This window comes from Hippichthys cyanospilos, chromosome 13 (genome assembly GCF_059441005.1).
Source record: "Hippichthys cyanospilos isolate Australia breed blue-spotted pipefish chromosome 13, RoL_Hcya_1.0, whole genome shotgun sequence".
Classification (NCBI taxonomy): Eukaryota; Metazoa; Chordata; class Actinopteri; order Syngnathiformes; family Syngnathidae; genus Hippichthys; species Hippichthys cyanospilos.
In genome coordinates this window covers 19,869,478-19,895,560 of record NC_142381.1, presented here as the reverse complement: position 1 = coordinate 19,895,560, position 26,083 = coordinate 19,869,478, and the positions used below count along the sequence as shown (strand labels likewise).

The 26,083-nt window shown below is 44.1% G+C and overlaps 1 protein-coding gene across 2 annotated transcripts in view; it reads right to left on the bottom strand.

Moving 5' to 3' along the window:
* The window catches only part of ppp2r2ba (protein phosphatase 2, regulatory subunit B, beta a), a 50,639-nt gene extending 38,166 nt beyond the window's left edge, over window positions 1-12,473 (bottom strand). Inside the window, exons 1-2 of one of the 2 annotated variants that reach the window (XM_088430703.1) lie at window positions 12,155-12,473; window positions 11,694-11,877 (exon numbers count right to left, since the gene is read on the bottom strand). In XM_088430703.1, coding sequence (XP_088286829.1) covers window positions 11,694-11,763 — 70 coding nt within the window. In that variant the 5' untranslated portion in view covers window positions 11,764-11,877; window positions 12,155-12,473. Of the gene's footprint in view, window positions 1-11,693 lie in introns of both variants that reach the window. The other variant, XM_088430702.1, reaches the window with a different exon arrangement.
* Window positions 12,474-26,083: the final 13,610 nt, after the last annotated feature.

Below are 26,083 nucleotides of genomic sequence, written 5' to 3'. Positions count from 1 at the left end.
AATGGAGAAGCTGTGGAAAGCGGCAAAGGATAATATGCTCCTTCAGACCAAAAGCCTACGCTTCACTGAGGACCTGACGAAGGAGGATCGAAAAAATAGACAATTGTGGCCCAAGATTAAACAAGTTTGGGATGAAGGGAAGATGGCCTACTTTGTGAGTGGTAAGGCTTTCACTAATGGCTCACAAATATATGCATAGATTGTGCAGGACCCTGGAACATTAAGAAGACTCCATACAGTTGGTTGGACTGGACTGATGTTCTTTTTACCTGACTTAATAATAAGCTTTGCGATACACTAATCCCTCGCTGTATTTCGGTTCATCTTTCACGGGGTCGCTGCTTCATGGATTTTTTACAGTGTGGATAAATTTTACAGTGCATTGTGCTCTGAATCCTGATTGGCTCAGGGGCTTTTCTGTTGTTTCGGTTTTTCTTCCTTGAGTCTTTTCCGAGTGCTTTACTTTGCTACTTTTATCCGGCACTATGTTGACGCCGCCGCCCAGGGTTTTTGTTTCATACGTGCTAGACTCTCATTGACGCCTTTTGTCTATACCGCTATTTGTTCTCCATTTGACCCATGTCGTGTTTTGATTTCATTCTTTTCTAATCCCGGTCTCATGTTACGTGCTCCTTTTTATTAAACCTTTTCCTCATTTGATTCTTTGTGTTTAGTGTCTGTTGGGTCCAGCAACTCCCATTATTTCCGGTGTGGCAAAGTGTCTCAGAAATGTGCATTTACTAGTTGATTTGCATGCTTTATTGTAAAAGCGTATTTACAGTAGACAAAACGTGGGGGGCGGCTATCACATTTCAATCAGGCAACTAATAGCGTTTAGCAAAAGCATGATTGAAGCATTATGGTGGCGAGTGCACAACGCAAGCCTCAGCATCTCTCCGATGTGAAGGTAATCATATATTAAGTTGTTATCATTTTGTTCTTATTTCTTGTCTAGAATAGTGTGCATTGCTATCCATCTATGCAGTCCTAGTTCATCTCGCCCCAGTCCTTAGATAAAGCTTCTAATGCAGGAAAGTGTGAGCTGGGACCTTGGCCCAGCTGTTGGTGGCACCCAGCTCGCTCTTTTTGTTATGTCTTGTAATGTGCAATGCTTTGCTGAACGAATAAAAAGCAGGCGGGGACGCTTGAGCGACGAAAATGCTGTTGGCAATGCATGAGAATGTGCGCCAACCTTTCTCTTTGCCTAGAAAAGTCAATCTTGGCTGGTCTGAGTTACTATTTTGCTGTTTAGCAGCAGGTCTTGTCTTAGTCTACTTTTAAAGATAACCCTGACATCCGGATTTAGTTTTCTACTGGTAATTTATCTGCTCCTCACTGGCCTGTTCACCCAGTACAGTGCTGCTCTAAAATCGTACAGCAGACAGGAACCTTTGGAAATAATGTCACGCAACTTTTTTATCGCCGATCTTCGACACATCCCGGAGATCTCCAGGACACTGGAGGCTGCTCACTCAACCCGACTGGGCGGAAGTCGGGTAGATGGCGTCGAGATCGAAAACAAAGGCGAAGTAAGTGCAGAGGACTATAAACTAAGCTAAAACTAACACTACACCGGCTCCCATTACCCAGTATTTTCCTCGATCTCTCATCAACAAACTGGACGAATTACGACTCTCCGTCACCAATAACAAACGGATTATTGACTCCAATGGCATGATTTTGACCGAAACGTGGCTTAACAGCAGTTACCCAGACAGTGCTAACGAGCTAGCAGGACGCTACAACCATTGGGCGCACAGGACTGCGGACGGCTCCGGTAAAACCAGAGGCGGAGGTTTGTGCATTTATATAAACAAGGCTTGGCGCACTAACTCTGTAATTACCGAGAGTCACTGCTGACCCAATGTGGAGTTTCTCATGGTTAAATCTTGACCTTACCACCTTCCAAGGGAACTTACATCGGTCATTGTCACTGCTGTTTACACGCCAGTGGAAGCTAAAGCTAAGCTTGCAGACTTCGGTGATTTAGGGCTATATAAATAAAATTTGATTGATTGATTTGATTGATTGAATGAAGGAACTACATGCAGCCATTAGCAAACAACAAACAAAACACCCTGAGGCTGCTTTTATTGTTGCGGGTGACTTTAATCACTCCAACCTGAAGACAGACCTCCCCAGGTTCCACCAACATGTTTCCTGCCACACCAGTGGAGACAAGACACTGGACCATGTTTACTCAAACATATCTGGAGCCTACAGAGTAACACCCCTCCCCCACATAGTCAGACCACCTTTCTCTTTTTCTATCCCCTAAGTACTCTCCACTCATCTGATGTGTGAAACCCACAGTGAGAACAATAAAAGTGTGGCCTTTGGGGGCAGACTCTGTGTTACAGGACCAGTTCATGCACACAGACTGGAATATGTTTGCTACTCAAGCAACCATTCACTCCCATATTGACATTGAGTGGTACACCTCTTCAATCACAGATGGCGTCACCACCGAGTAAGAGATCACAATGTACCCCAACCAGCAGCCCTGGATGAACAGGGATGTTGGTCTACTGCTGGGATGTTGGTCTACATCGCCTTCAGATCTGGAGACGCACAAGCCTACAGTGCAGCCAGGGCTGACCTAAAACGGGGCATCAAACAGGCCAAGCACAGCTACAAGCTGAGAGTGGAGGAGCACTTCTCCAACTCCAACCCCCGACGCATATGGCAAGGAATCCAGGTCATGACCGACTACTGTTTTTTTTTTTGTACTTTGTATTATTCTTTGTTTCATCTCCTGCCGCCTCAGTTTGGAAATGAAACCTTCAATATTTGAGTCTCATCCCTCTCAGTCCAGCTATTTTATTGGTTCCACTTCTCCCACGTCCCGTACCTCCTTGCGTCGCTATGCCTAATCATGACACTCTTCACCTACGACTGCAAACCCAAATACACAAACATAATAAAGGACTTCTACCACTCAGCACATAGGCTGTTTACCCTCCTGCCCTCTGGGAAGCGCTACAGTAGCCTATGGACAAGAACCACCAAGTTCAGGAACAGCTTCTTTACTTTGCATATGTTCTATACTTTGCACTGTTATACTGCTATATACTGCTAAATACTCGTACTGTTTCTTAGTCATAGCCTGTTATAGTGTGTACGTTGGACATCCATGTCTTTCTGAACATAGCCATATATATAGTTTATACTTTGCACTACTATACTGTTATATTCTGTTATATCCTGTTGTACATAAGTACTTATATGCTGCTAAGCACTTCTGGTTAGATCCTAACTGCATTTGTTGCCTTGTACCTGTGACTTGTATAATAACAATAAAATTGAATCTAATCTAATCTAATCAAATCAAAAACACCAGCCAATCACTAATGTGCATGAGGTCTCCACCTCACATGGGCGCATACACATACACACACACACGAACACACACACGCACATACCAGTCAGGACAGAACCATTGGCGCATAAATCAGATTAGCAGATAGCATTTAACATCTAAGATTTCTTTTCAACCTTTTAACCCCCGCCGTCATTTCTTGCTCCTCACTCTTGCTAACTCATGAAGTCATCGAAGAGACACATGTCATGTTCTGTTGGGTTTTGATTGTGGGTTTATTTTGGGGAGTTCTTTTCAGTTTGCACAGTTCCTGTTTCTGTTAATCTCATGTCACCCAGCATTAACTTTGATTTGGTCCACCTGTCTGCATTTACCTTCCGTCCTCGTGTCCTCCAATCAGCTTCTCCCTGCCTTTTGTTTCATGTCTCGTTGTTAAGTTTGAAGTCTACTTAAGCCCTCAGTTTGCGTTGAGCTAGTTGTCGGGTCATTGTCAACATCTATGTCTTAGCTAGTTGTGTGTTCTTTGCCCCAATAAGTCCTTTGCCTCCCTGTTGCCTTTTTTCTCTTAGTTACTTTTTGTATACTGTGTCGTTTATGTTTTGCCTGTTCCGTGCGTGATAATAAATCCTCTTTTTGAGCACCTCAACTCCAAGCTTTCCTGCATTTTTGGGTCCACCTTACTTCATCCCTCACCAAGATGCCACGGAAACCTGACAAGAAAAGCAATTAGCAAGTTTACACACCAAAACGAGCTATTGTCATTTCACATTATGATCAGACAGCAAAGGTCAGTGATGCCGAAACTCAAGATGGAACCCCTAAATGAGTTCTTCTCAGTCAAACAAGAAGATCCACCTCATGAACTGATGGAATTCATATTTTATTGGCTGAAGCCCAAAGTGATTTATAGTCTTGTCAATATTTAATATTTTAATTAAATAAATTTGTGTTTGCTGTAAATTATTTATATTCTGGCTTCACCTAACAAAACAAAGATTGACAACAAAACAGAACATCAGTGAAAAACTTGTGTTTGGATTTTTTTTCTTCAAGTCACCGTTGAAAATGACTTTCCACTAATGTACAGTCGTCTATGGCCATTCAGTCCCCCATGGCAAAGTCTGATATGTTCAAATTCTTAAAAAAATACTGAATCTATGTCATCTTTTAATTTTATGGGGCCTACAAATCTGAGTCTGAAGACCTTGGGAAATTTCTGCTTGTATAACAACACATACAAGCTGAAATCTGTTTGGACAATGTCATATTAATTCTGAAAAATGTATCTTAAATGCAGTAAAACACTGGTATTTAAAATGATCATTTAATATTGCTTTGGCATAACTTTAAAATACTGATTTTGGATGTCATTTTATACCAAGTTTCACAGTTTACAGTTCACTTTTATACATTATTTTTGACCAGTAATTTCTTTAAGCGTTTTCAAGAGTGATGGGAAGTGCAGAAATACAAATACTTTGTACAAATACTTAGTTACTGTACTTAAGTAAATTTTGCCTCTACTTTGTACTTTTATAAGTATTTTTTGACAACTTTTTACATTTACTCCCCACATTTACAACAAAATATTGTACTTTTTACTTGCTACATTTTAAAAAAGGCCTCATTACTTTTTCTTTTTTTTTTTTTTACATTTTTAACAATTCACAATAAAAGGCCTTGTTACTTTTCTTTCAGCATCTTTGCCCAAACTACATAAACCATGTTTGACCAATCAGCCTGGCTGCCGCTAAATTACAAAAAAACGCAGGGATGTCCCACAACTGTCAGCACTACATAACCTGGAGAGCAGATAAGATAGCAGTAGGTAGCCTTTGCTAGAAGCTATCGTTGAATAAGACAGGGACAAATAAGCCAAATAAGCACAGGCTCAAGAGGGTAAAGCCCACAGCCATTCACCCTCACCCATAGCCTTATTTGAAGGATTTCTTCGCGTTCACATTCATTGAGGAAGCAAAAACCTCATGGGGTGGTTACCTTCAAAAACTCTCCGTCGAATCTCAGACAGCACGACAAGGTAAATTAGCTAAACGCCGCCGCCATTATAACTTTGGTTATTCACTAGTTAGCTTGGCTAATGTTAGCTAGTTAGGCTAATAAAGATAATGCTATTGTCGTTAGTTACATTTTTTTGGACAAAGGTCTAGGTCTATATTCACGTTGATTTTATCTTCTACCAGGGTGTCACAGTTCAGCCACCTCACTTCCAGCCTCACCTACTCAGCCCTCCTGCTTATCAGCCCCAAACACTAACACCTGGACCACTCACCCACCCAGTATAAAGCCTGGTCACTTCCATTCACAACCTGCCAGATTGTCTCTATGTGCCACGCCGAGCTTTCCAGCGATTCCTCCTGCCAGCCTGCCCATTGCCCGACCCTGTTTGTTCCTGACCATCCGATTGCCTGCCGAATTAACCGGATTTTTGGTATTTCGACCCTGCCTGCCTTTGACCGCCCGCTTGCCTGCCGCCTTAACCTGTCTGCCCGAGCCCCCCTCCCGTCTCTCTTCCTTTGCCCGGCCCCCAGCCAAACCCCTCTCCTGACCCCGGAACCCCCCCAGACCTCTTCGCCATGCTCTCGTCGGCTCCCACGACCACCTGCACCTTCTGTTTAATAAACGCTCTGCCTTTGCCCTTACCAATTGTGCGTGCTCTTGGGTCCTCTCTCCTCCCGCCGTAACACAGGGTAAGAAACCCCATTTAGCAGGGGTAGCCTGTACCAAACAAAATTGTGGAGGTTTTTCCAGCATAATTTGATTGATTTAATTTATCTGTGCCTGAGTGCCTTTAACTTGCAGATAACACCATAGAAATCACTGAGTTGATTACTCAGGTTTAAACCAAACAAATGTAATTTCCCTAAATTTAAGATTAAATATGATATGCATATTAGGCATTACAGTAATCCCTTGCTCTATTTCGGTTCATCTATCACGGCTTCGCTGCTTCACGGATGTTTTACAGTGTGTATATATTTTACAGTGCATTGTGCGCTGAATCCTGATAGGCTCAGGGGCTTTACTGTTGTCTTGAAATAAAATTTTGACGCTGTACTGTATTGGTTTAACACTTGTCTATTTATTACAAAAGGGAAGAGGATCCAAAAGCTTGCTTTCATCTCTCCTGTGTCTCTTCTGTAACCGCTCTGTGCGCTCAGCTCCGCACACGCTCACACGTTACCAATGTGCTAGTAAGCACATTGATTGGCAGCTTGGTCACTGGGAGCCGATCACATTACTCGTAAGCGTGCCAAGAGCAAACGCACACACTTTGTAGGCACACAGACAGCAACGGAGAAATGCGTAGCTTTGGAAATCTGAGTTTTACCTCGATTTCTTTTGTAATAAATTGACATTTCAAGTGTATTGTTATGATATAAGAGGTGTGACTTTATTTCGATGTCCGGGCATATCTGTTTAAAAAAATCTTCTTGCTCTGAAAATGAAAGAGCGCCAACAACTACCCATAACAATGTGCGGAGTCAGGACAAAGGGGCACAGTTGGGACTGTGAAATACGAGAGTGACAATGTTTCCAACCTTGTATTACTATATTTACTAATTACTTATTACTAATTACTTACTTATTATTTACTAATTACTAATTTTGGGCTTTAAAACTGTATTTGATTTTTGGTTATATTCTATAGTTTTATAGTGGTCGCCCTTCTACTTGCCAAGGGAAATAAGTTCAATCCTGCTGGTTGCTTCCTATATACCCCCAACTAACAACAGCAACAGAGGTGCGGCGCTGAACAAACTCTATCAGGCTATCAGTGAACAACAAACAGCACAACCAGATGGCTTCATCATCCTTGCTTTAGATTTCAACCATGCTGATCTCAAAACTGTTCTTCCCATATTTTATCAACAAATCCATTTTGCAACAAGAGGACATAACATTTTGGACTGTGTTCACACTCAGCACAAAGGAGCGTACTAAGCCACCCCCTTCCCCCACATTGGTGCCTCTGACCACCTCACTATTATGCTAGACTCTAGCATAATAGTGAGGTGGTCAGAGGTAGGTTTTCACTCTTGGTCTGTATGCAGGCTCTAGCAGCTAGAGCCTGCATACAGACCAAGAGTGAAAATCATCAAACCTGCACTGAAAGAAGTAAGGGTGTGGCCACAGGAGACGACCTCAGCCCTACAGGACTGCTTTGACTCAACAGACTGCGAAATTTTTAAGGAAGTAGCCCCCTACAACGGCATCACAGATATTGAGGAGTACACAGACACAGTGATCTCCTCAATCACCAAATGCATGGACGACGTGACCCACATCAAGAGGATTATCACACGGGCCAACCAGAACCCATGGCTAACAGGAGATGTCCACAGGCTGTTGAGGGCCAGAGACAAGGCCTTCAAAGTTGGGGTAAAATCAGCTCTGAGAACAGCGACAGCCAGGGGCAGGATCACCCTGAGCACGGGGGCCCCACAATGCTGTGTGCTCAGCCCTCTCCTCTTCACCTGATTGACACACGAATGCACAGTAAACTACAGATCAAAGAGATGGTTGTCAGCTTCCAGAGAGGCCACACCCAACATCCCCCACTGATCATCGACGGTGCTGCAATGGAGAGGGTGAGCAGCATCAAGTTCCCGGGGGTGCACATCAGCGATGACCTCACCTGGACCACAAACACAAACACTGCATCTCTGGCCAAGAAAGCACAGAGGCGTCTCTACTTCCTGCGCAAACTGAAGTGGGCAAGTGCATCATGACCACATTCTACAGAGGAACCAGCGAAAGCATCCTCACCAGGTGCATCATCGTGTGGGGCGGGAGCTGCACTGACTATAACAGGAAGGCTCTACAATGCAGACCAAGTTTAGGTCATTGGACCCCCCCCCCCCCCCCCCCCCCCCACCCCCACCTAAACTCACACTTTGCTCATGCACTTGTGAAATTTGCAAAGACTTGCTGCTGCCATATTTATTTATAATTATACTTCTATTGCACTAGCGATTACACTTAGAACTTTACCAACTACCTCAAATGCACACAGCTGAGACAAACACTTATTTCAGAGTTGTCTTGCTTTGTCTCATAGTGTGGGATTGTGTTGTCTTGTCATATGTTGCTACTTATGTCTTGTCTTGGGGTACTCTTGCCACACCTGGTTTTTGTTTTTAGTTTTAGTTTTCAGTTTTTAGTTTAGCAACACTAGGCAAAGTAGCCCTGCTACTGCATGTTACTATTGTTAAGAATCTAGTTTTAGGATTGTCTTATCTTGTGCACCTGCAGTTTGTTATTGTACATGTAAAACGCAGAGGATAGTGAGGAACGCAATTTCGATTCCTTTGTATGTTAAGCACATGTGAAGAAAATGACAATAAGATTGACTTTGACTATAGTTCAGTATTGCATTGTAAAATAATAAAAAAAAATAAAGCTGACCACTTCACGGATTTCACTTTGCGTGTGTTATTTTTGGAACGTAACCAGTAAACGAGGAATTACTGTATTGAAGTTGGCTGCAGACAACTTCCACACATCACACATGCATGGGTTTATTTTGAGGGATTCTGTTCTTGTGTTTTGCATAGTTTCTGTTCATCTTGGGTCACCTTGCGTCGGCTTATGTATGTGGTCTGAATGGACAAGGCCTGAAAGAACATATGTGTGAATCAAAAGGCTGAGATATACTTCAGGACACCTGCTCTTGTAATTTGGTATTGTCTGACTTCATGTTACTTCGGGAAAGCAACCAATGGGCAGATGCCCGCACACCCACTCATGATATATGAGCTCTGACGAACATACAGTAAAGCAATAAAATGTGACGGAAGTAGAATTGGTGTGTTTGAAAGGCACAGAAGGGCAACAAGCTGGGTAGCCGTTGGCAACCTGTGTCTACTTTCTCTTGATAAACAAAAACAAGACTGAGGTTTATTTCAAGGAGTCAGATGGAATCACCAACTGGTGGAAGTTCCAGTTTTTCATCTCAGCACAAATAAAGATATCCATCATGTTCACTCCTCGCTTCACACTCTCCTGCTCTGTGTGCCTGTGGAATCCCAAATAGCCAGCTCATAGTCATCTACAAAAAAACAGCGTATTTCAACCTTGTCAACCTATTGTAGCCCCAGTGGAGCCTATGATCGACCCTGTAAAGCTGCACACTCCCACCACCACAATACATTGATCAGCAATGCACAAAAAAATAAAGATAAAAAAAAAATAAAATAAATAACTCACAGAGATGCGAGATGTACTTATGAAATGTAAATAAAAGATTGGAAGGAGATGTGGGGTGTTGATTTCAATTTAAAAAAAGATCATGTGAAACATTCCAGGTAAAGTATACAGGCCCAGCTTGCCCATTAAGCAAGATAGGCAGTTGCTCAGGGTGCGCCAACATTTCCCTTCAGTATACAGTGGGTCCATTGTATATTGAAGGGAAATTTTCTCTTGACCTTCTTGCAAGGAGGCAGGACCTGGCATAATGTGTTCTTTGGTATTCTTTTTAGATTCTTTATGGCTTGAAGATCTGTTGTTAGGACACCTATTCCTTAACCCTGTCTCTCCCCTGCCCCCCACTTTCTCTCATTTGTGCAGCTTATTCATTCAATTACAAGGCGATGAGTGATGTGAACCCTTAGTCAAACTGAATGCTGGGTCAGAACCCATATCAGAGAGCTCCCAATCTTTAATGCTCCCGCTTATGACAGTAGAAGCAGCTCAGCTTGCCTGTACCAAAGCAAACGGCCCGGGGCTACACTTTTGGACCCCCGCATGAAAAGTTCCGTCACATTTTATTGCTTTATGTTCGTCAGAGCTCATATATCATGAGTGGGTGTGCGGGCATCTGCCCTTTGCTTGCTTTCCCGAAGTAACATGAAGTCAGACAATACCAAATTATCATACCTCCAGGTCCCCTCCTTTATTCACTGCAGAAAGTTCATAACACTTCCCTCGCCACATAGTGCCACTTGAACAGTGTTGGGCAAGTTACTTCAAAACTGTAATACATTATTTTTTTTCTTCTTACAGTCATTTTAAAGTATCGTACTTTCCGGACTATAAACCGCAGAAACAAAAATTGAGCAAAAAAAAAAAACATCTTTTGGCACAGATGAGCAGCACTGGACTATAAGGCGCAGGTATATGGTGGTAATATGATACTTAAATTTTCTTATATATATATATATATATATATATATATATTTTTTTTTTTTTTTTTTTTTTTTTAAATGTCCACCAACTGCAAATTCTCTCTTTAACAGGCTGAACATCCCTGCATATTTAGTCCCAACATTATATTTATAGAAAATGGATGGATGGATATTACCAACAGTATACTGCAGCGTTAAATAGTAGTTTTAACTCCCAGTAGCAACTTGAAACCAATACTTCGATAGCATTATTTTATACTATACTATTTTGGTACCAATTGTTATTATGTATGTACAATTTTGATGTTTTGCCTGGGGCACTAAACACATTAGCTATTTAACATAAGTTTGGATTGGCCGCCATACGGTGAATTTGCCATACGAGGCCAACCGCGGAACGGATTAATCTCATAACACGGGGGCCCACTGTAATTAGAATCAAATAAATGATTTACTATTGTCACGGGGGTGCGCAGCGGGTGTGAAGGCCGGCGAGGTTGCAGAGGAGGAGGACCCAAAAGCAGGGGAGCGTCGAGACAGGGGCTTGAAGGAATCCATATTTATTGACAACGAACGGGAACGAAAGCGGGAAAAACAGGGTGGCAAAAAACTTGAACTAAGGGCGCAGGCAGGCTGGCAAAGCAGAAAGCAAACACTACGGGCAGGCTGGCAGGTAAACACAGAGATGAGGAACGAAGGGCGAGACGGGACTACAAAAACGCAACAGAGACAATATGACACGACATGACAAGACAATGTTCCGACGCGGGTTGTAACGAAAACCAGGTTTAAATACATTCAACTCTAATTAAACAAACACACGGCAGCTGGGCAGGGACAACAGGCAAAGGGAGCGGATTGGAGGACACGAGGGGCAGGTAACAGACGGGTGGACTAAATCAAAACTAACGCAGGGAGGCACGAGAGTAGCAGGTGCAGAACCATATATGAAAACATAACCCCTCAAAATAAACCCACAACCCAAAATCCAACCATGGCAACTATTGTTGAAAGTGACGTTAAACCATTCAAGCCCAAATTTTTCCTGGGCATGAAAACATCCAAATCATATGCCATTGGTAACCCTTTGAAATAATAAAGAACTTAAAAAAAAGCGAAATAGTTAATGAAAAGGTGTGTTTTATGATGGTCATGTACTATTGGCATATGATTTGGATGTTGACGATCGGAAAGATCCACCAACTGTTAAGGCTTCTTATTTCAAATACCTTCTGTTGCATAGTTGTGATCGCGAAGGAAGCTGCTGTTAATTTTGCGGGTGTCGCTCTCCTCCTCCATTGATAAATTGGCTGCTTCGAGATCTTGACAGTGACAGACCCTTCTCCCATTCTGGCCCGGTACCGTCAGCAGGCCGGCCGTGGAACCTGCTGGGCGCTTGTCATGGCTCCAGATCTGCAGCGGAACGACTGCTATCAAATTGTCGACTTGCTCAGGTGACGTTTTCCGTGTCAGGATGCGTCAAACGGCGCGCATTGGCGCTTCAATGCCTTTTTCACCAAATGAAATGCTTGAAAAAATCCTCCACTAACTCACTTTCATCTCCAATGAATGAAACGCGACCAAAAAAATAAAAATGTCGAATGAAGGTGCGCCGGCGCACTCGTAAATCTCTCCTCCAGGATTTAAATTTAGGTCTAGGATGACAGGATAGAATTATGCGTCAACACACCTTTCTCACTGCTGCAATGCGCAGCTTGCCATCTCGGTGGTCGGCGGTTCCCTCACAATTCCTCCTAATCGAAAACGTTCGTCTTGTCCTCTTTCACGAAGCCGATTCTCTGTGCAAGCACGGACACACACATGCACAAACACTCACGCTGCTGCCTCCGCACTTGGCAAAAGAGGAGCCCCTCCCATGCAGGCTGGGATACGCACTCACAAGCTGAAAATGCGGCTCTCTTGCACACTCTAAAATGCTGATGCCCACTTATCACGATAGCGTGTTAAGCAGACAGCAACCGTATGATCTGGTAGCAGGTTTCCTGTTAAAACCTGTTACACTTTTTTCCTCCACCACTCTGCAGACACATTTCCTGTCACCGCTGCAATTGACTATAGCGAATAGCATTTATGCGGCCAGACCGGCTACATCCTGAACGGCCATTAGCAAAATTCCATACATTTCCCCCAAATTCCTGATGGCCACTACGTTCCAGACTTGTTGTAACGTTCCATATTTTATATCCGTCCATTATCTTGAGTGGTTATGTAGTGAAATCCATTTAGCACTATAGCTGACTGGTTAGTGTAGTTCCGTCCAAACACAAAGATCCAGGGTTAAAATCTGGCCAACAAGAATTCCTGTGTGGGTAATCTGATGTCCTCCCACATTAAATGTGGCGTAGGCACAGACTTCAGTATTAATAACAGTGAAGTCTGTGGTGTAGACACATTGACCACTCTTCCAGGTGTGAGGGGGTGTTAAACAATAGGGTCCCATGTGATCATCTCTTTGCAGGTTGGGGGCAAATAAACAAATATTGTAGTAATAATGACCAATTTGTATATGACCATTTCTGGGGTAAACATGACAAATCCGTTTAGAGTGTGGCTGGTGTTGTGTTTACTTGGTTCACGTGCAGTACAGTAAGGGGAAAAAAAATTAATACAAACTGCATAGGTTATGCTTAAATAGAAACTGATTTCAAAACTTCAAAATATAATGTGCCATCAATAGGTTGTCTTGCAAAAGGCAATGAAGAATACAGACAATTATAACAATTCTTCTCTCTGTGAGCCATCACCTTATCATAGTGGAGGGTTTTGCGTGTTCCAGTGATCCTGGGAGCTAAGTTGGTGGGGGTTTATGCCCCTGTTAGGGTCACCCATGACAAACAGGTCCAAGGCGAGGTTCCAGACTAAGTACGGCTCACAGACACCTTATGATGAAGAAGACATTTGGATCTGCTTTTCACCGGGGCCGCCCTCTGGAGCCAGGTTTGGAGGTGGGGCTCGTTGGCAGGTGCCTGTTGGCTGGGCCTACACCCATGGAGCCTGGCCCAGCAAAGCCCGAAGAGACTTGTGTCCCCGGAGCTGTCAACTGATCACCACTTGGTAGTGTATTGGCTCCAATGGTGGGGGAGGATGCCAATCAGACCTGGCAGGCCCAAACATATCATAATGGTCTGCTGGGAACGTTAGGCAGAGTCCCCTGTCAGGAGGTGCTTCAACTCCCACCTTCGGCAGAATTTCCTGGGGGAGGCAGTGGACATTGAGTCCAAGTGGACCATGTTCCGTGCTTCCATTGTTGAGGCAGACGATTATAGTTGTGTTCCTAATGTGGTTGGTGCCTGTCATGGTGGCTATCCCCGAACCCGCTGATGAGATGCCGTCAAGCTGAAGAAGATTCCTTTCGGGCCTCTTTGGCCTGTGTTACTCCGGAGGCAGCTGACAGGTACCAGCTGGCCAAGCGGAGTGCAGCTTTGGCGGTTGCCGAGGTAAAAACTTGGGTGTGGGAGGAGTTCAGTGAGGCCATGTAAAATGACTTCCAGACGGTCTTGAGGAAATTCTGGTCCACCATTCAGCGTCTAAGGTAGGGACAGCACAGTATTTAGCACGGTATCAGCCACTTGATTGTGATATTTAAACTTTTTTTTTTGGCAGACGAGTATTGCCGCAAAGCGAGGGTCTAAAAAAGAAATTGCTGTAGGAGAAAATATTCTCTCTTCTACACATCCCACAAAAGTGAAAGTTCTCAGCAATACTCTTCTTTCCGGATCTACCGTAAAGTGTGCAGTAAAGGAAATATGTGCTTTTATAAATATAATCTATCAATAAAATAGTGTGTCCATGTAACTTTGATATTCTAATGAGGATTTGAGTCAACAGGAACGATTCCGCCGCCCATGGCTCCACCAGAATTGATGACTCTCTAACTTCGTCTCCTTCAACAAAGCTGCTGCAATCAAAATACTAAACCAGCATTGATGACTCCCTGACTTCATCTTCTTCAACAAAGCTTCTGCAACCAAAACACTCAACCGGCATTAAGGACTCTCTGATTTCGTCCTCTCAACAAAGACTGATTCACGGACAATGACCTTTGAATGCACACACACACACACACACACACACACACACACACACACACACACACACACGCACGTATGCACATACACGTGCACGCTCTCACACACATAGACTTCCACTCAGTGAGACCATACCTCAAAAGTGTATAAGAACTGGAAACATTGTCACTGTTGCTGCTACTCATGGTAGTAACAGTGGTCCAAGGCCTTGAGTACTTTTCCACTCTCTGTCTGGATTAAATCAATTGTTTCACTATGTTGTGGAAAGGGTTATCATTTAACAATAATGAATACACTAGGAACTAGTTTGACGCAAAAGTTTTTTTTAGGTTCCTTCAACAGCAAGCTCGCTCCACTCCACTCCCCTCTCCTCGCGCGACAAAAAAGTCGACAGGTAGTACAAAAGCGACAGAAAGCCCCGCGAATGAGTGTAGCAACGCAAATTTTTCCCGTTCGATGTGCACGCAGCATATCTACATGAAGAGTACATGAAACTGCGTAAACTTAAAATAATTAATCATTTAAAATTATTTATCCACAAAGTTTTATGAAGTCCACGAATAGCAGGCAAACTTTAACAAGATTGTATGCTAAATGCTACAAGGGACTGGTATCCACTTACAAGGACATTGTACTGTTATCTAGTGGTAAAAGGAGTGTAAAACACATTACATGTTAGGTTCAAGATGGCTTTCAACACAGTCGAAAATTTAGTCAGTCACGCCCAATACAAACCTTGACCAGGTAAAATATGGAATCTAATTTTATGGCTGATTCTTGCTCAGATATGTTAATAAGGGTTCAACTTTCATTAATAAAGTCAAATTATAGAAAAGTTAGAAACCATAAGGATTTACCATGCTGTTAAACATGATGTATGTGGACAAGAAGACTTACCGTAAATTCCGGACTATAAGCCGCTACTTTTTTCCAAAATTTTCAACCCTGTGGCTTATTCAGTGATGCGGCCGCTAGGGGCGCTCGAGTAGAAAAGGTAAGATTAAGACCTGTGGAATATATGCGTCGAAGAAGACTGCAACTTCCTGTCTTGTGCATAAATTAAATTAGCGTGAACATACCCTCATCATGGAAAATGCAAAAAGAAAGGCATATGACGCAGGGCAAATTCCATTCCAGCTGTGATTCCTGGGGGCACAATGAAGTATTTGAAGCCGCTTGACATTAGTGTGAATCGTGCATTTAAAGTGGCGCTCCGTGTTGAATGGGAGAATTGGATGACCAGCGGCGAGAAATCTTTCACTAAAACTGGCCGCATGCGAAAGGCAACTTTTTCACAAGTGGATTCTGACATCGTGGGGGAGCGTCAAAAAAATCATAATCACCAACAGCTTCCGAAAAGCCGGTCTGCTGCGTGACGGAGAGGAGGGCACAGTGACAGCGAGAGAGAGGCTGAGGGAGTGTGTGACTACGTCTATATGACACTGTTTCATTCCGACACTGAGGAAGATGACTTTGATGGCTTCAGTTCAAAGGAGGAAGATGAAGACGGCTTACCGTGATTTTTACCAGTATGTTCTTTTACCAGACCTGTTTTACCAGACCTGTTATACTGTGTTACTAGCGTGTTGCTACCATGTTGCTAGCGTGTTGCTACCATGTTGCTAGCGTGTTGCTACCATATTGCTACCGTTTTACTGCCCTGTCACAGGCACCGTTTGGGAAGAAAGTTATATGATTATTGTTAAGTTATATTATTAAAACTTTGAAAACTCTCTCTGTGTACCGTCTTTCTTTGTAAATATGTTTACATGTTTTAATGTGGGCACATGCGGCGTGTATGCAGGTTCGGCTTGTGTATGTACAAAATCGGTTTTCTTCTAAAATGTTGTGGGTTGCGGCTTATAATCAGGTGCGCTCTATAGTCCGAAAATTACGGTAGTTTTGATAGATTTGTTGAAGAGTTCACATATGTGGACAAAGAAATCTCATTTTTATTTTTTTTTTTTGGGCGTGTTTTTGGTATAACAAATAGTTTACTACAGTTCAAGGAGATTTGACATGTTTTTTTTTTAAACACATCTAGATGAAGTTTTATTGCATTTTTCTCAATTTGTGTTTTGTCTTCAGAGTGTTTTTCTATATCACGAGCTTTGGAGTTCGTAGGGTTAATTTGCAGAGACAAGTCTGAGGTGGGCAATTTGTCAGACATTGACGACACTGTGGTGGATACTGAATATCAGGCCCCATGACAGAAGCCAATCAGTAGTGATGAAGACAGTAGTGGGTGTGAGGACCCCAATTCCACAGCCAATGGGACATAAACATCTCAGTGATGAATTTGAAGGATATCATTAAGATCAAACAATGTCACGCACTCCCAGGCCTCAATCTTGGGCAGAGCAGGATAGGTTATGTCTCATCCAACATCTCTGAACAGACAACACCAGGACAAAGACATCAGAAAGTCCAGGAAAAGGCGTGGTGTACAATAACACGCATTTGCACTAACAACAAATCAAACAAACGTGTCTGTAATAAGGAGTCCAAAAAGTCGGGCGCGAGGCAATCGGGGGAGCGGGGACCACAGGAGAGCAACTGCAAAGTACAACAAAAATACAAGAGAACGACGAAAGGCAGGAGAACAAAGTACAAACCAAAACTGTTCACAAAGCTGTGGAACGCGAGATGGGAACGCTGGGGCTTCGCTGTGCTTATGGAGGAGCTTGGCGAAAGAATAACCCGGCAGTGCTCTCCTGTGGTTGCTGGCCTTGCTGGCCGTTGGTCTGGGGATGGTAGCCTGAGGAAAGGCTGACCGAGGCCCCCATGGCCTGCTCGAACGCCTTCTACAATCGAGAGACGAATTGGGGTCCCCGATCCGAGACAATGACCGTTGGGATGCCATGTAGTCTAAACACGTGACGAATCAGAAGCTGGACCGTTTCCACCCCCGATGGTAATCCCGTAAGTGGTGGACCATCTTGGAGAAGCGGTCTACAATTGTCAGGATGGCATTTTCCCGCGGGAAGCGGGGAGCCCGGTGACAAAATCAAGGGCGAAGTGCAACCACGGCCTCAACGGGATCGGAAGCGGTCGAAGCAGACCCGTTGGAGGACTGCGTGGGGTCTTACCTCGAGCGCAGGGGGCGCATGCCACGACGTAGTCCACCACGTTCCACCGCCAGCCTGGCCACCAGAACCTCTGACTGACCAGGAATATAGTGTGACTGGCCCCTTGATGACATGCCAGTCTTGAGCTGTGTCCCCACTCCAGCACCACCAAGCGCAGTTCGGGGGCCTCAAACAGCTTGTTGGTGGGACAGTCAGCGTGACCGTGTCCCCAGGCCCGTTGGACTTGCTCTTCCAGCTTCCAACGAATGCCTCCTAGTATTCGATTATCGGGGATTATGGTTTCCGGCGGGGTGCTGGGGAGTCCGCCTCGTACACTCGAGAAAGGGTGTCGGCCTTGCCATTCTTGGACCCGGTTCTGAAAGTGATCAGGTAATTGAATCGCTTGAGGAAGATGGCCCACCTGGCATGTCTGGGGTTCAAGCGTCGGGCGGTGCGTAGGTATTAAAGGTTTTTGTGGTCGGATAGGATGGTGAAGAGATGCTGTGTGCCCTCCAGCCAGTGCCTTCACTCCTCCAACACCAGGACGACGGCCAGGAGCTCCCGGTTTCCAACGTCGTACTTGCGCTCTGCGGGACTCAAACGGCGAGAAAAGAAGGAACACGGGTGTAATGTACCGTCCAGCGGGGGCGTTTGTGACAGGTCCGCGCCCACCCCCCAATCAGACGTGTCAACTTCGACAGTGAACGGGAGGGCCGGATCAGGATGCATGAGTACCGGAGCGCTCGTGAATCGGAGTTTCAAATCCTTGAAGGCCTTCTCCGCCCCCACATCCCACACGAATGATACCTTATTCGAGGTGAGTCTTGTCAGGGGCTCCGCTAGAATGCTATAGTTGCGGACAAAGCGCCTATAAAAATTGGCAAACCTCGGGAAGTGTTGAAGTTGCTTTCTTCTTGTGGGGGGTGAAGGGCTGGTAGTGCTCGCTCCGCGTCCTTCTCCCTGCTTCGTTCCCAGAGGCGATTGTCCAGCCGGATGGCTAGGGCAATCAGCTCCACCAGGGACAACGTCTCGTCCCATGCCGCGAGCTCGTCCTTGAGCCTCTATGTGGCGTGCCACTGAAGCCTGTGGCAGAAGCTTCCGGGGTGGTGCCTGGGACACGTGAGGATAGACTCTCCACGTTTAACGTCAGGGTAGCCACTGCACCCTGGAGCTCGGAGAGCGCCTTCTGCTGTTAGCCCATCATTTGTCCCTGGTTAGTCAGGGCCTTGCGGATGCGCTCATGGTCGGCCAGGTCCATGTTTTGGCCAGCGTATTCTGTCAGGAATAACCGCGTGTGGACGAGGACCCCAACCAGACGCAAGAGAGAATGCTCAAGTTCTTGTTTTATTTAACAAAAAGCGCATGTCAAGCATGGAACGAAAAAGAGCATAAAGGCAAAGTACAAATAAAATTACAAAGTGCAAAACAAGGCGAGACAAACGTGTTTGTAGAATGGAGTCCAAAAAGGCAGGCGCGAGGCAATCGGGGGAGCGGGGACCACAGGAGAGCAACTGCAAAGTACAACAAAAATACAAGAGAACGACAAAAGGCAGGAGAACAAAGTACAAACCAAAACTGTTCACAAAGCTGGGGAACGCGAGATGGGAACGCTGGGGCTTCGCTGTGCTTATGGAGGAGCTTGGCGAAGTAATAACCCGGCAGTGCTCTCCTGTGGTTGCTGGCCTTAAAAACCCCTAATGGGGAATGAGCCGCAGGCGCGTGGACATCAGCCCCGCCCCCTCGTTGCCGCAGGAGCGCTCTGCCTAGGACCAAGAGATGCAACCAGGTGAGCTGGGACATGACAAAATGTATTTATTAAAATATAAAACAAATGCCCACATATGTGGACATCCTTTTTCTCAGAAACATCATGTAAGAAGATATATCTTTGTCCATGTACTCATCAAGTCCCAAATAGGCTAGAATTAATACATTAATAGAAATTAAAATTGCATGCCATTTCGGAGTCCAGGTTTTAGTTGGTTAAAATAACTTTATTTAATAACTTCCAATGTTAACCACAGTGGATCAATATAGCACCCCCTCCCTGCAGTGAGCATCCAATCACGTCATTTTACCTTGATTGGCCATTGCAACTGTCTTTTAACTATATGGGTCCGTTCACAATGCCTTTGCACACTGCACATATGTCTATGCACACTGCACAGGAACCCACCACTCTTAATTGGAATGCCCTAATATGGGTCTGATTACAGGCTAACCTGTCATGTTTTTGTTGTGGTTTCTGGTTGGGTTTTCTGTTTTAGGGGATTTTGGTATTTCCAATTTGCGTGTTTCTTTTTAGTTCTTGTGTCTTGTTTCCATTTGGTTTCCCTTGCGTCAGTTCTTGTTAGCATGATTTGTTCAACCTGTCTGTGTACCTGCCCTCCTTGTGTCTTCCAATCAACTTCCTTTGCCTTTTGTTCCTCCCCAGCTGTTTTGCATTTCCTAGTTGAGTCTCTGGTCTATTTAAGTCAGAGTTTGCATTCACTTAGTGTGGGATCATTGTCTTATGCCTTACATCACCAGACGCATGTCTCCTGTCTCCCGTCTCTCACCCGCATATCCCTGTGCCCACCTGCCAGCTGAAACGGGTGCTCAATGGAGAATCCAAGAGCACACACAGGTCGGTGGATTTAGCAAATAAATGTTCATTTAGTGGAAGATACTTGCTGGGTTAGGGGCTGACAAGAGTGGGTTGCTGGGGGGGGGGGGGGGGGGGGGGGGGGGCTGTCAGGGAAGCTGGGACGTGGCGGGCGATCAGTTGAGAGGGAAAAGATGAGGCAGGGACTCAAGCGGGGAGGTTATATCGGCAGGCCAAATGGTTGTCAAGTTAAGGCAGGTTCGAAGTACCAAAGATTAGATCTAGACGGCAGGCTATTGGAGGGTCAGTAACGGGCAGAGTCAAATCACAGGTAATCTGACATGAAGAAGTGCCGAAAGGCCTAGCTTGGCGCATAGAGACAATCTGGCAAATTGATTGAGGAAAGGGCTGGGTCATAGAGTGTGCAGGTGATTAGGAGCAGCTGTGATGTTTGGCGCTGATTGGCAGGGAAGGACAGCAGGTGTGTTGAAGCAGAGAATGGCGGTGACTGACTGATGGATTGTGACAAACAGCAATATCTTTCTGTTTCGCCAGCCTGCCAGTTAAATTTTTTGGAGTTTTTGCCATCCTATTTGCCCCTGTTTCTGCTCTTGCCAGCTCTCCATAATATTAAATATGGACTACCTCACACACTCACTGCCTCAGACCCTGCCTGTGTTTGGGTTCTCTACCCCCGCTATCACGCTGGCCATTCTCCCTGCCACACACGCCATGACAGTATGATCAGATCAGGACCTAGCAGGAAGCTCTCGGCGGCAGACAAGACACCGCCACCTCGCCTGCATTCGCACTCAGCCCGCCGGCCAGCCCTGTTCCCCCCGTGTAAGTCCTCTTGTTTTTTTCTCCTTATTTTTTCCGGCCGAACCCTCGTCTATTTCAGCTCTGGGAGGGGAGGGGAGGGGAGTGCAGCTAGCTTGGTGTGCATTTTACAGTAGATCCGGAAAGAAGAGCATTGCTGAGAACTTTCACTTTTCTGGGATGTGACAGAGCTAATATTTTCACCGACAGCGCCTTTATTCTTTGCGGCAATACTCACCTGCCAAAAATGTTAAAGTTTCAATGTCCCAATCAAGTGGCCGAGACCGTGCTAAATATTGTGCTGACAATGCTGCGCTATCGTTAGCTTAGCACAGTAACTATGGTTCAACAGCTGTTAAGTGAAGCAAACGCTGCACATACCAGTTGTCCCAAGTTCTCGCTTCCACCTTTCTACAAGCCAGGTGAGTGCTCTTCCTTGGCTCTGTTTTGTATTGAAAGCTCAACTGGCCGTGTTGGATCGCTCCCGGTGACCGCTAAGCGGCCGCCATTATTCATTCCTGCCCCCTGCGTGAGCCGTTGAATGTTCTTGAAGTTGATTGGCTATGGCGACGCGAAACCCGGAAAAAAAAAAAATTCACGCGAAAGGCGAAATTTTGCTTCTCGTGACCGCGCGCGGCCATTCGTGTTGCTCTATTCGCATCCATTGCATCGCCCGACGTGCATTCGCACCCAGTCACGTGAACTCCATTGAATACAGTACAAAACGCTCCGCTTTTTCGCCTCGTTCGCGTTCGGTGTGCGCGGACCATTAAACTAAATTATCTCCAAAACATTATTTCGGGTGCAGCCCACGCGGCCCGGTACCAGTTGATCCACGGACCGGTACTCGTCTGGCGACCGGCTTGCCCTCCTGTCTTGCCCCGACGGGCTCCTCTCATCTGGCGACAGAGAAATTGACTTTTACTATAGTTATTTTCATTATTATAGTTTTTTATAGTTTTGATCATGGTCAGGTTATGTTAGGCCAGCAGAGAAGGCATTGGCCCTGATGGTCCACCACTGAATCATATCATCTTCAAGTTTAACAGTGATCATATTAAATTTTACTTTGAACCACTCTAATAGGGCATAAATTGGACTTGCCAGGATGCCATGTCAAGTAAAATTTATGTATAAGGCTCTTAATCACATCAGAGCCTCTGAGGGAGGGAGAACATCACAACTGCACTATGGCATCCCCCGAACAAAGCTACCGGAAGGGCAAGGAAAAACTCAAAACCCGAATAGAGGACAAATAAGAAACCTTGAGAATGGACCGCAGCTGGGATGAAGTCCTACTCAGGACCAATAGGCTGTGCCACATTAACAATAAGTGTTCATTTGCAAGATGGCAAGATGCGAGGAGATGCCATTGGAGGTTTTGGGGAGTAACACATGATCATACTAAGTAGAAAAAATAGGAAGGGGCTAAGCTGTGCAGAATTTTATAAGTAATTGATAAATTAGTAATTACCAAATGAACACTTATTAGGAGTCAGAATGTGTCATAGCCTCCCTGTCCGGCCACCTTATTCTCTTACAAATCTGTTTGAACAAATTCCAACCAATAAGACCACATTACCAACCAGGTGCAACCAATTTCCGGTACTGCATAAAAGCCTACCTCTCTCTCGCTGCCAGTGTTTGCAAGATTGTCTTGTGTTCCCATCCCAAGCCTTCCAGCAATTACCCTAGTTTGCCAACGGAGGGGTGTGCGATTATTTGTGTTAAATGCATTTATTTAAATGCAGGAGTAAACTGGTCAATGGTGACTAGACTACAGAAAGAGATCCCAGAACTGATGATTAATTATATTTTGTGAGGACAAGTGGTTTGGATAATATATTACATTTGACAGTGTCAGGATCCCTTGACGACAACTTTGTATACAACACACCCATACGTAAATCAGCCTACTGTTTGATTTGATTCAGTGCTGTAATCCTGCGTTGTATTTTGGAATTTATTCAGTTGCTTTGGTTATTTATAAAAATAAATGTGATTTACAGTGAGGATGTCCGACCCATAGAGACCTGAAGAAGGGCATTGCAGCATCAAATTTTTTGTCCATGCGATCAAAATTTGGCATTTACACTTTGGCATTTTTGCTTTTGTGACGAAAGATGTCCAACATGGAAGTACTATCCAATTGAATTAGCAGACAGGAATGCCTTTTCTCAGTTTAAAACACAACAAAATCTCTTCAATACATGTTTTGTCCCTCAAATGAAAAGTCAGAAACAAAACATAGCTAGCCTATTTGGTATTTGCTTAATGCATGTGTGGTTTAATGTTAGATACAAGTGCATGACAGACAGTGTAAAAACACCCATAGTTTGTTGCCTGATTTCTGGGTGACAGATCGTCCCTGTTATCAAACAAATGAGGATGATTGTCATTCAGTAGCATGAGATTTGACCATCAAACATGTGCTGCCTTCCATTAACTGTGCAACCCACCCTGGTATTAAAAGGAGCTCAACACATGGGGGTAATAGGATTGCCCTGCCAGTCCATCTGTCAGGGAACTGAGCACCAGCAAAGCCCAGCGACCAAGAGCCCTGGCCCAGATCCACCTGAGTCTGTTCTGGCTTTGCACTTTGCTCTGGATAAATTGACTCTGTTAAAACCTAACCCTTGTGCACAAACTCAGCCAAGTATGTAAATCATATTAAAGGTGCAAGTAAATATTAAAAGGAAGCATTTGTCAGCTCCTGAAAGAGATGATGTGCGACTGTACTATTGTGTTAATAAAGTATAGATGGAGATGCCTGGTGGTAGCTGAGTCACAAAGGGGGAGGTAAGAAAATGGAGGAGGAAAACCATATAACACGGGGGGTATGTGGTTATAGTTTTGGTATGGGCTTTAAATCAAGCCCACAGGCTGTGCCTAAACCAGCAGGCTTTACTCTTGCTGCCATTCCAATTACATCAGCATGTGACTCATGCTCCATTGCTCAAAGTCCTCAGACCAGCAAGAGTGGCTTTCTTTTCCCCCTGCTCTCCTTTTCCCTCCGCCGAAATCCCCATCCCCAACTCCCTTGATAGTGAATTAATTGAAAAGAATGCATGTTCAAACATTAGCCCAGGATGAAACGCTCTGCAACAGAATTAATCAAATGAATGGCTTGTAAAAGTGTTTTGGGTTTCAAGCATCCGCCATGACCACAAAACATTAGCAGGAAGCTATAAATTAACAACCAGGTATCCCTAAAAGTGGAAAAGCACACATATGTACTGTATATCTGTAGAAATATACACCCAACATGCTGAGTGAAAATGGTGCCACTTAAGAGGGAAGAAAACTCATTTCATTGTACCTCTCCAGTTGCTAGGAAACTGAAACTCAATTGCCATTGCAATGCAGTACAACTGCTGTCAACATAATTGGCCAATTAACATCTTGAAATGTCTTTATATAGCTCATATTCATTTCAATATAGCCCCAAGCGTGTCCCAACATGTTTTACACAGTGCGGGTTAATGGGCTGAATATGAAGTACATGTTCTCAAAGGAATGAGGTTTCATCAGTCAAATGTTCAGTGGTGTGTTTAGGGCAAAGGCGTAGACAATAGTCAGAAGTATTTATTTGTATCAGAATACACGGACAAACTGTGCATGTTGTTAGGCTGCTATATTTATCTGACCCTCTGGGCGGACGAAAGATGGCAATGTGCAAATTAGGTTAAGCAGGTTAGAGAGTGAATACAAAGCAACCTCCACATACTGTACATAAATGGACAAACAAACCCATGTGCTTACATTCCAGGCTGTTGACAAGTTTTTTTTTCACGGCGGTAATTTTAATCAATTAATCCCAGCCACTTTCATTGGGGCAACCCCTTCAGCACCATCTGTTTTACTGGATTTTACAGTTTTACAAGGCCCACAGAATATTGCGTTTTATTGTTTTATGAACACATGAAACAAACTAAAACAAAAATTAGGCTCTCTTCTTCTCTCAGAAAGATATTATCTCTCTAGTTTATGCCTTTCTTTCGCAATCGGCATTAGAATAGAGCAGTTACATCTAAATTAATTTTTCTGACAAAAAAATAGAAAAACAGCTCATTGTACAAAACAATACATTTTAAGCATAACTGACTTTTATCAAACTATTCTTGCAGATGCATTTTCTATAAAACAAGATCTGAAACAAACGTGTTTTAGATGCTTTCAGAAAGGCATTAGAGGGACTCCAAGTCAGAGTACCGTGGGGCTTTGAGATACAAGTAACCCAAGTTGTGAATATTTTACAATAAAAGCCATTGTTTAATCAATATTTTACTTTGTCTTGTCAGTCAAAAATGGCACTGAACTCAACTTCAAGTATTTTACAAGGAGCACCAATTATTCAAATGAGGCTTTGTGTCATGTTCTGTGGGTTTGGGGATTTTTGTTGTTGCAGGGTTTTGTTAACGCTTCTTATTTCGTGTTTATTTTCCCTCGGGTTTGCCTTCCTTGTCATGATTTTGTCCACCTGTCTGTGTTTGCCTGCCTCCTGTGTGTCCACCAAACAGATTCCCCTGCCTCATGTTCAAGTCCAGCTGTTTTGTGTTCTCCCAATTGTGTGCAATGTACTTAAGCCCCAGTATGTCTCCAGCTAGTTGCCGGGTCATTGTTTACGTCATTGTTTTTGCTGCTGGATTTCAGAGCCTCTTTCTAGTCCCAAGTTTCCTTTGTATGCCAGTCTGTCTTACTGTCATTACCCCATGAGTTGCTTCTGTTTCTTATTTTAGTTTGTTACTTTACCCTCTGTTCAGTTCTTGTTGGATTTTTCTCTCTGTTAAATTAAAGCTCTATTTTTTGAGCAGCATCCTCCCAGCTTCCCCTGCATTTTGGGTTATCTTTTCCACACCCCACACCACCATGCCACGAAATCATGATACTCCTGGCTGTTTTGACCACTTCCAGTTGAAGTTTATTGTCAAACTCAGCATAAAAAGATGAGCGCGACCTGTTGCATTCATAAAATGATGAAAATTCTATGAAAATCAACATAGAAAAACCTATGAAAAGCATTAGTGTCACAGTAACCTTTTATGCAACAGATATTTAAACACAAAATGATAGAACAACACATGTATAATAATAATAGA